This window comes from Protopterus annectens, chromosome 3.part1, assembly GCF_019279795.1.
Source record: "Protopterus annectens isolate FY-2018-M chromosome 3.part1, PAN1.0, whole genome shotgun sequence".
Taxonomy (NCBI): domain Eukaryota; kingdom Metazoa; phylum Chordata; order Ceratodontiformes; family Protopteridae; genus Protopterus; species Protopterus annectens.
The window spans coordinates 1,505,778,523-1,505,797,060 of record NC_056732.1 but is presented as its reverse complement, the minus strand read 5'-3'; the positions used below and the strand labels follow the sequence as shown (position 1 = coordinate 1,505,797,060).

The 18,538-nt window shown below is 39.6% G+C and overlaps 1 protein-coding gene across 5 annotated transcripts in view; it reads left to right on the top strand.

Moving 5' to 3' along the window:
* Window positions 1-18,538, top strand: part of LOC122798540 — a 1,608,245-nt gene that overhangs the window by 780,630 nt on the left and 809,077 nt on the right. For all 5 annotated transcript variants that reach the window (XM_044067582.1, XM_044067581.1, XM_044067580.1 and 2 more), the window contains one exon: window positions 4,093-4,301. In XM_044067582.1, the coding sequence (XP_043923517.1) occupies window positions 4,093-4,301 (209 nt within the window). The remainder of the gene's footprint in view (window positions 1-4,092; window positions 4,302-18,538) is intronic.

Genomic DNA, 18,538 nt, shown 5'->3' with positions numbered 1-18,538 from the left:
CCCCGGGGACTTCTGTATGCTTTTCCTCCCTTTCCACTGATATCTCAATTAATTCAGAAAGCTATCGCCTTGAGAGTTACAATGATCCTCATTGCCCCTTACTGGCCTCGACAGATATGGTTTCCGTTCCTCCATCATTACCTATTGGAGCAGCCTTGGCATCTGGACCCGGTGCAAGATCTGTTGACCCACCAGTCGGGCCAGCTGCACCACTCCCTTCATTCTGTCAACCTCACAGCGTGGTTTCTCCAATTCCTACCCTAGCCAGGCTTCCTTCAATCTCTCATTCGGTCCGGAACATCCTGATAGCCTCTCACAAATCTTCTACCAGGAAGATTTATAATAGTAAATGGAAATGTTTTTCCTTCTGGGCAGCATCAAAGAATATAGACCCCATCACTGCACCTATCCAGTCTATCCTAGACTTTCTGGCAGAGCTCTTCCATTTAGGCTCTTCTTCTACCATTAGAGTACAACTAGCTGCTATATCTAACTTTCATGTAGGAGTCTCAGACTCCAGTATCATGTCCCATAAGCTCTGCAAAGCCTTTTTAAGAGGTATTTTTCTGCTCAAGCCCCCAATCAAAGATCCCCCGCCTCAATGGGACTTGAATTTGGTTCTGGCATCCTTGATCCTCCCTCCCTCCCTTCGAACCAGCGGCTTCATGCCCTCTTAAGCTGCTCTCATGGAAAGCGCTTTTTCTAGTAGCCATAACTTCAGCTAGAAGGGTATCTGAACTTCATGCTCTGTGCAGTCGTCCTCCTTACTTAGTTTTCCACAAAGATAGGGTGTCCCTCTGGACTAATCCGTCCTTCCTACCTAAAGTTTCCTCTGAGACAAATCTGAACCAAACGATTGATCTCCCAGTATTCTTCCCTGACTATTCCAACAGGTCGGAACAAAAGTTACATTTTCTAGATGTTCACCGCCAACTTAGATATTATTTGGACAGGACTAAACAGTTCAGGAAATCTGATCAACTTTTCCTGTCTTATGCGGAAGGGAAATTGGGCCTTCCAGTTACTAAGGTGTCCCTTTCAAGATGGCTTACCTCTATAATTACCTTCATCTATGAAATCAGACATCAAAAACTGCCTTCAAGACCTAAAGCTCATTCAACTAGGGCATTAGCTACATCTGTAGCTTTTCAGGACAGGCTGCGTATAGATTCCATTTGCGCAGCAGCCACTTGGGCTTCTCCTCATACCTTCATTTTACATTACAAATTGGATATGGCCTCCAGAAACCGTGCCAGCTTTGGTTCCACTGTTCTTAAGAGTCTGTTCCGATAGGCCACCCGGAATAAGGTGCTAGGGACGCGGTCCCATCCAGCAAGAATGAAGGCGAGATTGACAATTTAACATTAAGAAGTTATGTACCTACCATAACGTTCCATGTTAGTTGTCTTCTTCTCGCCTTCTTTCTTGCGTCCCACCCTCCTTCTCCCTAGCCTGGACAGACCGATAGGAAATTTTGGGATCTTCCTTTGGAGTTTCCTTCCCACATGTTCTACCACCTCTATTCCCCCTTTTATGTTTGTGGTAGCTTACATTCAGGTTTATATAGAGGTGTGTTCTTTTTTCTCCATACTATGGAGACCAGAACTGCTTGGTTTAGCTATCAAACGAGATCTGAGTAGTTACCGCCTAGCATTGTGGGATATAGGGGAGCCTCGAGCCGGTGGAATTAGCTCTCGAGCTTTAGTATTGGCTGAGTCGGAGCCTAGGTTCGGCTCCGAACCCATCCAGCAAGAAAGAAGGCGAGAAGAAGACAACTAACATGGAACGTTATGGTAGGTGCATAACTTCTTATTATTACTCATTAATAAGATGCTCCAAGCTTAGAAATATATTAAAACAGCACGTGTCAGATACAGTGTCTTAGTCAACAGGCTTTTCGTTTAGCAGCAGCAGTACACTTAGGGATAAGTTGATTTACTCAGAAATGAAGTCAAAGAACATTTCTAATAGCTTAATTCTACGAGTTACTTTTTGCTGTGGGTGTTGCCATCAATATAAGTTAAGTAAAAAAACAAGCATGATTCTACATGCATTTACTAAGTGGATTTTTTTATGTAGATTTTATAACTGTAGTAATAGACATGTAAGACTTGCAACATGATATGAAGACACATTGCTAAAATATACATTGATATTAACACCGAGAGGAATCCACTGGCGGTGCATATGCAGAAAAAGTGGGTGTGACAAGGTTAGTTATAAAGCTGTTATGATGATGAGAGTGATATACCATTCTTAATGTTAAAGCTGACTAGCAGGTTAAATTACAAGGATTTGTAAATCGTGTACTTTTGAGTAATCATTTCAGTTTGATTACCTGTCTGACATTAAAAAGTGATTTTATTCTTTTTATCTAATTTTTGTTTTAAATGTTCATTAGTTTTTGTGTATGTAGATGTAAGTAAGCTCTGTTTGAATGCATTTGATGAATGTGAAAAAGGGTGCTTGTTGTGAAACGTGTTTGTGTGTGTGTGTGTGTGTGTGTGTGTGTGTGTGTGTGTGTGTGTGTGTGTGTGTGTGTGTGTGTGTTATATCATAATAGCTTCTTTTTTCAGTTATCAGTATTGCTTTTCATTTTTTAATATTTATAAGTAAACAGTTTGGTAGAGATTTGATGTCAGACTACTGAGGATAGCTTGAAGAGATATGAACAGTTGCATTTGACATTTATGCTAAGAACAATTAAAAAAACTCTAACTTTCTTTATATCTCTCTTCATTACTTCTCCTTCTTCTCTCAATACTAACCCTCTGTAGCTCGCCTATCTCTCAAATGGACTTTCTTTTTTCTCTACAAGGTCACTTTCTCCTTTTATAAGATATATTACTGCAACATGTCATCTCACCTTGTTTTTAAACCTATTAATCATCCCTGCTGTGCAATTTCTGTTTCCTAGAACTAGTGCCCAGGCACCAATTGTTTATCATAATTCTTAATATTGTAAATATTTTTGATTCTTATAGTTGTTATGAAAAATATGGGATCATGGATCCCCTCTTGTATTTCTCCTTTGTTTTGTTTACCTATCTTAACGTGCTACTGTAAATGTAACTACACTACATTGAATTTGTTCTTTACATTATTATAATTTTTGTTTCTTTTGTTTTCTTTTATTGTCCTTTTTGAATGTGTTTACTAGTACATAGTGGAGCTTTTCTCCTCGGGCCTCTGCTGAAAATGGACATGTATCCAGCCAGACTAGCCCGGTCAACAAATGTAAAATAAATAAATAAATAATAAATAAATAAAAAAAACTAGAAGATTACAAAGCAGAAAGCACAGTCTTCCATAAGAATTTAGCAGATAGTAACTGTATATTAGTACTTGTGAAATATGGCAACATAATAAAACAGAAAACTGGAAGAGACAGGGTAGGATTCTAAAATCTGTATTCAAAAGATTATATTTGTAGACTGTAACTGTGCTTTGTTTACCCAGTATTCCAAAGACATCAGTATTTCCGTGCAGAGAAGGTGGGGATAAAATGAGTCATTTTGCATTAATAACAGATCTGTACGAAAGCAGTGCAAATATTTAATTAAAGGTGAGGTACAGGCAAAGGACTGGTGAAGAATGCTGGACTTCATGATGTTAAAACAATTGAATGAGTGGCCAGAAATGCCTGCATGTCATACTGTAAAGACAGGGCTTATCAGAAGAGGTGGTTGAAAGCAGTTTTTTGCTGTTGGTCTTTTCAGTTGTTTGTTTTGCAGTTTTGGGTTTGTTTTGGTGTTCTTTCATTCTTAGAAAATTAAGTTTGGTAGTGGTTAGAAAACCGAATCCAAATCACTGGCACTATGTGAAGATCCCTCTGTCACACAGTATAATGTCCTTTAGTTTGTGAGAGGGGACTTAGTACCACTTGGCAGATGGTTTACATATCAGACTTTGCTCTTTTTAATGCAAAATTTTAATTTCTTAGAATTAAACAAGGCAACCTACTGATGTACAGTTTAGGTATGGTTCTATAATATAAACAAGCAAAGTTCATACCAGTTTATGTTGAGCTGTAACCAGAGAACTGCTGAGTAGGAGACTAAGTTTTCTTTTCTCGTGTTTATTTTTTTTTAGGGAAGACGAGGTTGTTAATTCTGGACAGGATGGGATTGACAGCCTTTCTAATGTTGCAGCACAGGCTGCTATGGATCGTTTACACCGTGCAGCACAAGATCAGCAGAAAGTTTCAGGAGAGCGTTCACCACCAAAGAAACCATCCCAAATGCCAGAAGTGCCTTCTTTGTACAATATGGCAACCAAGGCTGCAGTGACTCTTATGACAGGTATGCATGACCTTATTATTATTATGAAATGCATTATTTGATATGGGAATCTACATTATCCCTTCACTGAATGCTAGTTTTTGTCATTGATAAGAGTACACTGCAGGTTATACACTTGTTTAAGGTTGGCCGGGGCCATAGTTTGACCTCTTGGGCAGCTTAACTATCTTGCAGTTTGATTTTGATAGAAGAGTTTGAGTCAAGTCACAAGACGTTATCAAAAGTTCATCCAGTCAAGTTAGTGAAGTTTGACTGGAACAAACCTACTGATTAGAATTGAAGGTAACAAAATGTTCAAAAATTAAGTTATGTGGCAGACTGTAGCTCCCTACTATCAGAATATTAACAAAGTACTCCCTTTGAAATTATATAGATACTCAAAACTTCAGACACAGTGTGAGTGTAACTCTTTCCCACTTCAATTTCTGCCTTTCATAGTGATCCTAACTTCAGCTGTGTTAGTAACACTATTCTAAGTATAACTCTAGGGCTGCAGTTAGTTCTTAGTCTGATTCAAACCTGCATTTTGTAATCCGAACTCCCTCTTTATGGAGTACACCATTTTATTTGCTTTCTCTGCTGCTGTGTTTCACAGTGGTGACTTAAGAGTAAGGATACAATATACAATTCCTGTCTTAATACTCTTCAAATCTTACGGGGTTAATAAGTTTAATGAAGCTCACTGTATATCCCTTTGGGAAATTGTGGCTTATCTAAGTTGTCAAGGGGATTTGGATTTCAAGGAAAACGTTTTGGATTATGGTACCTCTATTACTCATAGATTACTGTCCTTAAAGGACCCTTAAAAATTTCCTGGAAAGGCTATACCTCCCTGTCATAAAGCTAATTAATTCTTGAGACGTCATATTAAATCCAGACCTTAATTCTGTAAATGCATTGCTGGATCTCTTAAGTGGCTAAAAGCTTTACTTCTTAACACCACCAGTATAAAAATTGGTCCTTCATTGAATAATGGATATTTTTTAAAGGAAGTCAAAGTAAAAATCAGGTACATCATCCATACATGTCTCTTCCACATATAAGAATTCCAAAAAGCACACAAGGGAAGGACACGTCTGCTCAAAACTGTAGAATTTTAATGTTCTCAAAGCTTTCAAGCAAAACCGCTCTTCTTCAGTGTAAAAAGTTAAACCATTATTCAGAACCATATTAAATACTTTAAGTAATTATCTGATTATCACATCTGATTATAACCATCAAATATATGCGGAAAATTCATTACAAAAATAAAAGATGAATAAAAACTGTTAGTGCAGCCATAGAACACCTAACATATATATAATAATACATAATTAGTTATTGCAATCTGTTAGATCTTAACTTTAACACTGGCTTAATACTAATAGTAGCATTTAAGCCAGGTCTACTATCAGCTCTCAATAATGAAATCCATTTATACCCTATAAATTCTGTTTGTGTAATGATATCTCCACCTGTTGGTGAAAGGTTAACGTTTTGAAGCACTGTAATTTAAAAACATGGTTCCTATTTGTCATAGTTATATGTTTCAATAATGCATTTGTATTTACCTCTCTCCCCTAATATTAGGTAAATGTGCACATATTCACTCCTTTAACTTAGTATTAATTTTACATACATAGAATGCTGTGCAACTAGAGCATGTGACTAAATAAACTGTATATGTAGTATTACGTGTAGTGAAACATCTAATAACATATTCTTTTCCTGTTACCAGATGATGAAAAATATTTTCTGTTATATGTGTACAAAACTGACAATTATACCAAGGAACTGTAAGTTCTATCTTAGTTTGAACTGTTTTCATCCTAGGTAAATCTTTATAACACAGGTGTACTTTTACATTTTTATTTCTGTTAACATAAACCAGGGCCTATCACACACTGCATTCTTAACTTCAGGAGCTGTCATTAGTACAGACCAGTTGTTCTTAATGATATTCATTACCTGATCCAATCTTCTATTATATTTCAAAAAATATTTCTTCCCCAAATTAGTATTCTTAGATGTGTTATATACTTTATGGGAGAAAAATGGTATTCTCATGATCTTATGTTCAAATTCAACATTCATCGTATTCATTTGCAAGTTTTCTAACTTGTAAACTCTATCCGTAAGTTCCATCAACATTTCAGTAACCTAACCCTGAAAATAATCATCTTCAGTATTTAGCCTACTAGCTCTTAGGAATTGTCCATGTACAACATGATTCGAGTGCATACATGTTCTATGTAGGTATTTATTCTTTTGTACATCTTTTGTTATATATCTTTGTATGTACAATTGTGTCCACTTTGTAAATAGAAACATCTAAAAATGTAATTTGTGTAAATGAAAAATTAGGTTTAAATCTTAAAAAATGTGATATTAGTGTGCAAATATTCTATAAAGGCTTTGAATTCTGATTGTTCACCTAACCAAATTAAGAATATATTGTCCACAAATTGTCTATAAAATAAAGCTAATGATGCTGAAGAGCTATTATAAACATATTGTTCTTCCCACAAAGACAGAGTTAAGTTGGCACACATATTTGCCACTGAGGCCCCCGTGACTCCCTTTTGCTGCAAATATATATCTTGGCCAAACATATGAAAACATTATTACTTATTACTATGTCCATCAACATGCAGACAGTTTCTACTTGTCTAGAATTCCTGTCAGTTGGGATTGGGAGGGTGGCCTAATGGTTAAGGTGTTTGCCTTGTAAGCGCAAGTTGCAGGGTTTGAGTCTCACAAGAGATAATTGGCTAGGCTTAAAATGGCTCGCAAGGGCAGTTAGCTTAGTCAAAAAATATTTCTTACCCAAATTAATATTCTTAAATCTGTTATGTACTTTATGGGAGAAATATGGTACTCTCATGATCTTACGTTCAAATTCAACATTCATCGTATTCCTAATGGTTAAGGTGTTTGCCTTGCAAGCGCAAGGTGCAGGGTTTGAGACTCACAAGGGATAATTGGCTTGGCTTGGCTTAAAATGGCTTGCAAGGGCAGTTAGCTTAGTACTAACCTGTGAACATAAAAATTCTATGACCATTTGTATACCATAATTATTGGGAACAACTGTAAATAGGGAGTTTACATCAAATGTAACAAAGGCATATTGCAAATTGACCATTAACATCAAATTCCTCATACCATAAAGTACAATTGTTGTAAAAGGTTATTAGTATCCAAAATATAGCTTTTAACAAGTCTAAGCATAGGTCTTAACCTTATCTCCAGGTAAATGGAGATTGGTTCAATAACCCTCCCATTACCTGTCACTATAGTTTATATTTATCCTTATGTATTTTGGGTAGGCCTTATAAAACTGGTATCACTTATAAATTCTAACAGCTTTGTCATATTCATTTTTATCCATCGGTACAATGACTCCACCTTTGTCATCTAGCTTTATAATTAATCCATCATTCCTACAAAACTTATTAAGAGCTGACATTTCATCTTTAGTCATATTGTAAAACACTTTTTTTCTCTTTATCTAAAAACATGTCATATATTTATTGCTCACACAACTGATAAAAAGCATTCACAATGGGCTAACATGTATGTTTTAAAGCAGCATTAGTTTCATCAGTGTGATTACCAAATAATAACTTCAAATTAACATTCCTAACAAACAAAAGTAATTCAGTTAAACAGTCATTCAACTGTCTACCGACTGAAGGAACAGCTGTCAGACCCTTATTAAGAACATTTAATTTGATTTACAAAATATGAAAGGTAAATAAGTTGATTATTGAGCAGTTCTCTTAATTTACTATCTGTTGGACCTGCTTCTCATCTCTGGGTCCTGCAAAGGTTTGAGTCCCTCATTGTTTCCTGGCCTGGCTTCTTCCTCTCATGCACAATGCTTCTTTTCTAACTGTGGTCACAATTTCTGGTAATTGCAGATCCACCAATGGTTGCTTCAGTGAAAAACTATATGAAGTGGAAGGGGAAGCAGCAGTTAAAATATCATTAGCCTCTCTTAATGTAGTAGTCTCTCTCGTAGTCACACAGGCTTCAGCTTGGATTCCCAATTCACCTACATTTACTGACACTGTAGTCATACTGTTCACTTCTCTTTCCTTAATTGGCTCTTCAGCAACAAGTGGATCTAAATAAGAAGTTATGTACTTACCATAACGTTCCATCAATGTTGTCCATCTTTGTTTATCCGTAACATATGGTTTTGGTTCTGATATCAGAACCGACTCAGTCGTTACTGCAGCTCGCACAGGCCAAAAACTTTTGAGCTTCATCCTTACCCAGTTACCTCAGATTCAGTTTGCAGATTAGAAATAATGTGTAATTAAGGAAACCTTCATGGAAACCATATCAGCAGATATGCTTTAATACATGTCGTAATTACTATGAAAGTAACCATTCCACCAAAAAAGTCTTCAAAGACCAGGGTATGGAGGGAAAGTAGTCAAGGATAAATGAAGATGGACAACACAGATGGAACGTTATGGTAAGTGCATAACTTCTTAATATAAAGTTGTCAATCTTCATTTTATCCTTGACATATGGGACAGAGTCCCCAGCTACCTTAGACCTTAGGAGGACTCATGGAAGGATATTCCTGAGCACCATTGAACCAAAGGATTCTCTTCCCCTAGAGACCAAATCCAATTTGTAATGGGTAATAAAGGTATGGGGAGAAGCCGCTGCACATATATCATCCAAATAGTTGATCAGACTTTCTGATGTCTTTAGTTCTGTGAAGGTAAAAGCAGAATTGTCTGTGAACATCTAGCAAATATAATAGGTATTCACTTCTGTTTGAAAAGTTTGGAAAGAACAATGTCAAATTAATAGACTGATTGATATTAGACTCTTGACACCACTTTGGGTAGAAAGGTGGGATTTGTTCGTAAGGTAACTCTATCTTTGTGAAAAATCAGATAAGGTGGTTTACATGATAGGGCCTGAATTTCTGAAATTCTTCTAGCAGAGGTTATTGCCACCAAAAATAATGTTTTCCAGGACAAACACTTTAAATCACAGTCTGCAGATGGTTCAAAGGGAAGGGTATATGATGGTTTACATCATTAAGCTTGGGTCTCAAGGAGGAGTAGGAGCTTTGAAAGGTGGTTTTAGCAATAGTGTCCCTTTTAAAAATGCCTTACAAAGGTTATGAGAAGCCAAGGAATGTTCTTCCAAACCATCATGGGAGTTTGAAATTGCTGCTAGTTGAATTCTGGTGATAGAAGCGAACTCTCCTGCATTGAAAAGAGACGCTAAGTAGTCTAAAATAGTTTCAGTAGAAGCAGAGAATGGGTCACTATCATTTTCATGAGCCCTAATGGTAAATCTCTTCCATTTACTAGAGCATAGACTCTGGATGGAAAGCTTATGAGAAGCTAAGAGAATTTTGCAAACTGAGGAAGAGAGGTTAAGATGCCTGGCAACTAGTGGAACTGGAGGAACCGTGCTGTCAGCTTGAGGCTCAGAATGTCTGGATGGACTAGCCCCTCTAGATGTGACAGAAGGTCTGGAGCCAGGTCCAGAGTCCAAGGTCATTGAATCAGATAAGACCAAAGGAAGGGGAACCATATCTGTCGAGGCCAATAAGGTGCAATGAGAGTTACTTTGCTCTACAGCCTGAGTGCTTTCTGTAAGATTTTTGGAATTAGAGGTATCGGGGAAAGGCATACAGTAGTCCGGGGGGCCAAGTATGGAGAAGATTGTCTCTTGGTGATTTTCCTGGAGGGGGGAATTAGGGCAAAGTAGCTGCTGCACTTGTTGTTTAGGGAAGAGGCAAAGAGGTTGCAGTAAGGCTGGCCTCATTGATGGAAAATCCTTTCTGCCACTATTGGATTGAAAGTCCACTGATGAGGTTGAAGAATACATTTGCTCAGTTTGTCTGATATCTCATTGGAAATCCACAGAATGTGCATCACAGTCAGAAAGTGGTTGGAAGAGATCGCCCACTGCCACACTCTTGAGTGCTTCTCGACAAAGGGGCTAAGACTTGGTTCCCTCCTGTCTGTTGATGTACCAAACTACTGACATATATTGTCTGTTTGGATTGCAATTGTTCCCAGAGGAAGAGCTGATTGAAAGGCTTGCAATGCTAAAAGCACCGCTCTTAGTTCCAGAACATTGATATGCAAGTTGGCCTCTAAGGGGGACCAAGTACCTTGGACAGTCTTGCCCAGAAGTAGACCCCCCCACCCCCATCTGGGAGACGTCCTTGGTCAGAATGGTCTTGGGCTCCTGGAGGATGAAGGGGCAGCCCATGAAGATTTCTTTGGAATGAATCCATCAAGCTGGATCCTTCCTGCAAAAATTGGTGATTAGAATCTCATCTGACATGGGTTGGTATAGCAAGGACCATTGAGATGCCAGTAGTCATTGCCAAATTCTCATGTGAAATCTGACTAGAGAAACTAGAATTATTGTTGCTGCTATCAACCCTAGAACCTGCAAGATTAGTCATGTGGGTGCTTTCTTTCTGTGGATTATCTTCTGAACCTGAGTTACAATTTTCTGAAGTCTCGCTGGAGGAAGGGATGCCACCGTTGAAGTCATATTCAGTACTGCCCCTATAAACTCTAAGCTCTGAGTTGGGATTTTTCATGATTTACCATTATTCCCAGGTATGCACAGGTCTTGAAAATGAAATCCCTTCCTGTATCAATTGATGCCTGGTCAGAGTGGTAATGAGCCAGTTGTCCAAGTATGGAAACACTCATAATCCCTGCATTCTCAAGTGAGCTGCTACTACTGCCATACATTTGGTGAACACCCTGGTGGCTGTGGCGAGGACAAAGGCAGTGCTCTGACTTGGTAATGACTGGCTCCCAGCCAGAACTAGAGGGATCTTCTGGAGCATTTGTCTATTTTTGTGTGGTAATATGCATGCTGAAGATCTGTTGAGCACATCCAATTATCCTATCCTAAAAACAGAAGAATTGACTGTACCATGACCATCCAGAATTTCGTTTGAACAGATTTGTTCAGCACACTGAGATCCAAAATTGGTTTCCAGTCCCCTGTCTTTTTGGCTCTAAAAAGAATCTTGAGTAAATTCTGGAGACTCTCTGGTCTGGTGGGACTTCTTGGATAACACTTTTGTCTGGCGGCTTTTGAATTTCTACAACTGCTGGTTCCCTCTGATTGGGTGGAACATCAAGGATTTTCTTGTAAGCAGGTGGAGGATTGGAAAATGGTATAGTATAACCTCTGTATGTGATATGTTGCACCCAAGAATCTATTGGAATATTTTGCTAGGCGCTTTGGTGCAAGGATAAGCATCCCCCGACTTACCCCAGAGGAAGACAATCGGGCTTCCTTTCAGCAATGCTAAAAGGGCTTATCTGGAAAGGAGTCCCTAAAGCCCTCATTCTCTGGACCACCTGTGCCATGTGGACAGCATATTCCATTGTAATTAGACCCTCTGCCCCTGGGAGAACTCGTACCATGTGTGTCTTGGAAAGGCCATTGGGATTCCTGAGCCACATTTTTCCACTGCTCCTCTGATCCCTGGGAAAGTATCTTTGGGGAATGGAAAATGTATGCCCACTGCAGAAAGGGTCTTGCCATACTTTTCACACCTGAATAAAGTCTGTCTAACTTTTGGGCCAAAAAGAGATGACCTGTCAAAGGGAGCATTGACTAATGAAGACTTAAATGGTTCTACAAAGGCATATCCAGGAGTGTATATCCTTTTGGCTACTCTTGAAACTGCTGCTCGGGTAGTCCCTTCGGCTGCAGGCGCAATGAGCCTCATGGACAAAATTTGACATGGACTCCAGGGTGGCCAACTGGGAAGCAACCTTGTCTTGGACTCCCTCAGTAACAGCTGCTGCAACGGTATCTGACAATTCCTTGATCAGGCCCCTCTGGTGTCTGGTAAAATATGCCAGGAAATTCAAAAACCTTAAAGCAAAGGTCGATGAAGAATAAACCCGCTTTCCAAATCTATCCATCGACTGGGACTCTCTGTTGGGAGATGGATAGAGGAACATTCGTCAGCCAGTTCCTTTTTATTGGTGGCCACCACGACCTTGGCATCTACCATTAGCCCTTTAGCCAAGAATTTCTTGTCCTCTGGAGTGGATAAAATTTTGTCTGGTCTCTTGGGAATAGGTTTAGTGGTGCCTTCCACACCCACAGCAAGATCAACTGAATGAGATCTTCAGCAGGTGTAGTCACCCAAGAGGTAGATGGGTTTGTACCAAAAGCTTGCAGGTACACCGATTCCTCAAGGAAGGCTTTTGGGACTTACAGTTACCCCTTTGTTTTAAAATTTCCAGGATGTCTCCAAAGAAGACATCATCGAGGGTAACCTTGGAGACACTTCCCCTTCATCAAAATCAGTGTCTTGTGTGACCAACTCCTGTGGGGAATTTTAAGTGCTTCCTCTTGCATTTTCCCTTCTGAGGAACATCTTCAGGGGATGGTCTGAGGGAAGCATCAGCAGAGGATAGATTTGGTACTCGCTCCCCCAGTGGGAGAAACAGGTTGAATAAGAGAGTGTGAGGATAGAATGTGCTCTGAGGAGGATAGGACTGACTGAGTGACTGCTGTGGACAAAGCCCTCTCCATTGCCTAAAAGGCTGGCCCCCTGAAGAGGGAAGGGAGCCCAGGACCAAAAAAAGACTGCCTCGGAACCCTGGTCACTCCCAGCTCTGAAGATACAGCCCCAGAAGCAGAAGCCAGTGCTGAACTGCACAGTGTGGAAGCTCCAAGGAGCAGAGACAGCTCCAAAAGAACTGGAGTCAATCCCAGCTCCTTGTTGCCGACAGGACAGGTGCAGCCCCGGGAGGTCTCTGGATCTGACAGAGCCAAAGAATTCATGGAAATAATCACTTCAGATGTACTAATAACATTCGGAGCTGGAAGACTCAGAGCTGACGTCTCTAAAAACCTCAGAGGAGGAGTAAGCAACAAGGGTAGAAACTGAATCGGTTCTGAGACCCAAAGAGGTCAGAGCCAAGGGTAGTCCTGCAAGTCCTCTCTCCCACAGAGTTGTAGTCACTAGTCTCTCCACATCAAACTTGGTGAGACTTTTGGTGGAACAGATAGAGGTTTGAGGAGGAGATTTTGGTCTGTGTAAAAAGACCTTGGGCAATTCACTAGCAAAAGTATCAATATATTGTGAATAGACCACTTTTGTCAATTCAGGCTGATTTGTCTGCAGCAATGTAGCTGGTGTCAAAGATAAGGTGTCCTGAGTTGAAATCTGACTCATGTTGTGTCAGAGCTCTGGTTAGTGTTTTAGGAACTGTAACAGTTGTCGGTACTGATGAAATCTTCTCCGGCACCAAAGATTTAGATAGACCTTCCATCAGATCCAAAGTGCTTTGTGGAGCCGATCTATGCTTTTTGTGAGTCTGTTCCAAAGGGGAATATGAAACCGAAAAGCTCCTTTATTTAGACTTTTCTGACTTAGAAGAGGAAAGGGAAGAAATTTCAGAGTTAATCTTCACAGCAGATAGGGCTTCCCCAAAGGCTGATGGAATTAAGCCCTTTAAAATTAATTTATTTTTCCTCTTGATGAGAGTTTTGTGGCTAAAGCTGTGGCAAATGCTGCAGTCCTCTTGTAGATGAACGGCCCCTAAGCAGTAGACATTTACATGATGAGTGTCTGAAAGGGGAATTTTGTGGCCACACTTTTGGCACTTTTTAAAACCAGTGGGTCGTTTAGGTTTGTCAGCCATAATGACCAACAAACACTATACACTACAACAGAAGCAGAAGAATAGTGAAAAAAGTATAAAGCCTTTTTGGGAAAAGAGAAAAGATAGTTACAGCTACACCGAAGTGTATAGGAAGAGAGGGAGAAAACTATCAACAATGATAGCAAGACTACACAAACGTGTATGAGAAGGGGTCAAAAGATAGTAAAGGTACACCAGGATGTGACAAATATAAAACAATTTTAAAAAGCTAGTCTAATGAGATTTTACACAAATTATTAGTAAAATAGACTTAGCTGGAGAGCTGAGGCAAATGCATCTGTCTGGAAAAGCAACAAATGAGATCTGAGGTAACTGGGTCAGGGGGATCATTGGTAAGGATGAACATTGAGAGTTTTTGGCCTGCGGGAGCTGTAGTAATGGCAGAGTTGGTTCCGATATCGGAACCAAACCCATATGTCAAAGATAAAATAAAGATTAACAGCTTCAGATCTATCCAATTTGTCACCTCTCACCGGGTCTATATCAGAAGGTCGAACTTTCAAAAGTTCGAGTCTCATATGGTCGACACCATATGAGCGAACTTTTGAAAGCTTGCACGTTTCAACGGAGATCACCGCAGGGAGTATTTTCCTTTACTTCACTGTAGTGCGATATCGGAGTTGGTATATTTAAGTACCAGGGGATGTGGGGGGGCACGGGGGGGCTTGCCCCCCTGCTCAGAGCATTCAGGTAGGTTTTGTGTTTATTTTTATTATATGTTCGATGTTTTAAAACTTCACTCATACGGTGTCGATCATATGAGCGTCGAAGTTTTAAAATTCTAGCATGTAATATAGACCCCCTCTCACCATAGTGTTATTGGTGGGAATGTCTTGAGTCATATTCTGATTGGTAGATGAAAGAACCATTCTTCAATCATGTTTGGACCAAGAAAAAATATGTCCCATTCTAAAATAATTAATATCTCTGATCAATTTATGTTGTTTAATAATTGCTCTGAATTTCACAGTGACATGTTGGGATACTTAAACAGCTATAAAAAAATCAATTATAACTGTTAAAGTCAAGAGAGTTTATTATTTTGTTTTCAAGTGCATCAGTTTCATTCATTAAGGTCGATTCTGTGCCCATAAAAAATATCATTCATTAACACCATATAATCACAGCCAACGTAAGAATAACAGCTTAGCTGAAAAGTGTGCAATATCTTTTTTATTCTTTGATGAAGCAATGCATTTTCTTATTCATGTGTAATTTTCTGTTTGTCTGATGCAGATGAACAAAAGACGACAATCTTAACATGTGCAGTCCTAATATATCATATACAGTATTCTTTCTTATGACTGTCTGGGGACTTGTGTGTTTTTGATATTATTAGTTTGTTTATCCTTCTGTGGGTCTTGTATTGAAAATCTTTTTTTAAATTGAAATGTTATACTGCTGTTCTTGTTATCATTGCTTCCTATGTACTCTCTAGTGAGCTGATACTCAGAATTTCATTTAGGCTGCACTTCTGTACTCCTAAATGACAGTAAAGTTTACTTTGACTTTTGACTTTGACTTGACTTTGATTAAGTTCTTGCCATTGTTTTAATAAAGTACTGGTTACCATTGATACGTCAGTGTAATATTTCATGATACTCTCACTGTTTTTAAATACTTGTAAAAGGGGATTATCTTGAAAATTCAAAAACGTACTCAACCCCATATTTCTAACTGTGTTCGGCTGCATAATATAGTGATGGAATAGGGGTCTGTATTATTTCATTGAATGGCTGTACCTTGGCAGGTTTGAAATGTTATTTATTTATTTATTTTTTTTTTTGCAGTCGCTTGGCTGGCCAACCGCTTGTTTGCCCTACTTAAAATTTGCCGTTTGATGAAGAGCGGCTTCGATTAATAGGTGTTCGACGAATGGCTATTCGTTGAATAGCCATTTGACGAAATGATATAGACCCGTGGAATAGAGTCTGCGAGTATTTATGGTATGAGGAATTTGATGTTAATGGGCAATTTGCCTTTGTTACATTTGATGTAAGCTCCCTATTTAAGTTGTTCCCAATGATTATGGTATACAAATGGTCATAGAATTTTTATGTATTAAGACTGATAGGACATCTAGACAGATATAAACTAATTGTATGGTGTTAGACATAGTATTAAGTAATAATGTTTTCTTGTTTGGCCAAGATGTATATTTCAGCAAAAGGGACTCGCTGTGGGGACCTCAGTGTCAAATACGCATGCTAGCTTAACTTTGTCTCTATGGGAGGAACAATTTGTTTATTATGGCTCTTGTACATAATCTGCTATGTTCTATAGATGACTTGTGGACAATATCTTCTTAATTTGGTTAGATGAACAATCAAAATTCAAAACCTTTATAGAGTATTTGCACACTAGTAGCACGTTTTTAAGATTTAAACCCAATTTTTCATTTACACAATGTTTTAGATGTTTCTATCTGTAAAGTGGGCAATATTCTACATAGTAAGATGTATAAAAAATACGTACAGAAGAGTAAATACCTACATAGAAAAAGTATGCACCCGAATCATGTGTTTAATGGAATTGTACATGGACAATTCCTAAGAGCTAGTAGAGTAAATACTAAAGATGATAATTTTCAGGATCAGGTTACTGAAACGATGAAAGAATTTATGGATGGAGATTACAAGTTAGAAAACTTCCAAATGAATAAGATGAATGTTGAATCTGAACATGAGACCATGGGAGCACCATATTTCTCCCATAAAGTATGTAAGATTTCTAAAAATACTAAGTTGGGGATGAAATATTTTTTGAAATGAAGTAGAAGATTGGATCAGGTGTTTATCACTAAGAACTAGTCTGTACTAATGACATCTTCTGAAGTTAAGAATGTAGTGGGTGATAGGCCCCGGTTTACATTTAAAGGAAATAAAAATTTAAGAACAGGTGTGTTACAAAGATTTACCTAGGATGAAAATGGTTCACACTAAGATAGAACTTACATTCCCTCATTATAATTCTCAATTTTGTACATGTATAACAACAGAAAATAGTTTTCATCATCCGGTGACTGGAAAATAATGATGTTAAGTTGTCTATCTCGCCTTCATTCTTGCTGGATGGGTTCGGAGCCGACCTCGGCTCCGACTTGGCCACTCTAAAAGCTCGAGAGTTGGTTCCACCGGCTCGAGGCTCCCCTATATCCCACAATACTAGGCGGTATTACCTCAGATCTCGTTTGCCGCTACAGCGATCGAGGTGTGTTGTTTCTACCGGCTTCAGGTCAGTTCATATAGATTAGTCTATAGTTAATTTAAGCCCCTTTAATTTAGTTTTTTATCGTTATTTCCCTTAATTGAGTGGATTTTGACCCTTTCCTACCTGTTTATCCACCCTTTTTTCCTCAAGAACTTATTAGTTCTTCCCTCAGGCCTTCGGGCCCTTCCATCCCTTATTAGTGGAGTGTATGTGTTTGTAGGGATTTAAAAACTAACTAATTTTAGTAGTTTAATTTTAGTTAACCTTAGTGGATAGTGTAATCGGTGTGTTTGTGTTGTGTGGTGGTTACACTTTTTTCCTTAAAAATGTCTAAGGATTCAAAGGTCTCAGGCTTCAAGAAGTGTGACTCGTGCTGTCAGAAAATGTCTCTGACAGACGGTCACACTTCTTGTGTGTACTGCCTGGGACCTTTACACCTGCAGGACTCTTGTGCTGTATGCCATGGCTTCAGCCCTAGAGTCCTGCAGGAAAGAAAGAACAAGCTCATCTTAAGGGGCTTGCTTAAGCCTGAGGGTCCCCCTACTGCTACTTCGGGTAAACCCTCTAAGGCTCCTAGGTCCTCGACTCCAGCTACTGAGTCGACGCCTAAGGCTTCAAAGCCTACTACTACATCGGCTCCGGCTGGAGCCGATGAGACTCGAACTGCTACTTCTGTGGTTCCCTCGGCTCCGGCTGGAGCCGAGGCATTGGAAATTTCTGAGTCGGCTCCGATCAGACCATCGGAACCGACATCTAGGAAGAGGTCCAGGTCACCGTCCCTTGGCTCTGTTCATTCGGCTCCAGCATCTCCCTTGCTGTCTGAACGGAGCCATAGATCTCACTCCTCTAGATCATCAAGGCTTTTGGATCATGACCTTCAGAGGGTAGTGAGTCGACTTCTTAAGTCCGAGGCACTGGCCCAAATGCTTCAGAGCCCGACTCATCAGTCGATGCTTAACCCTATCCCTCAAAATGTTCCTCCTCCGACTCCTTTGAGCTCGGAGCCGGGGCGTTTCGGAACCGAGACTGTGGTAGCGTCGAAACCGATACAATTGTCTTTGGTTCCGTCGTCGGCTCCGATTTCTTCCTTGGAAGAATCTCGGCGCCGGACTTCCCTCATCGGCTCCAAGGGGGTGAGTGGCATCGGACCCTTGTCCGACCCCGCTCTCCCTCTCGGCGCTTCGGCGCTGGTGAGTTCGGCGCCGACATCGGCCTCGGAGCCATCGCTGTCGGTGCCGAGGGAGGTTTTCAGCTTTTCGGATCGGGGACCTTTGGCTCTGCCTGACAGGGGTGCCTTCGAGGTCATGCGGAGTGTGTTGGAACCCGGTTCAACTCCACAGTCGGCTC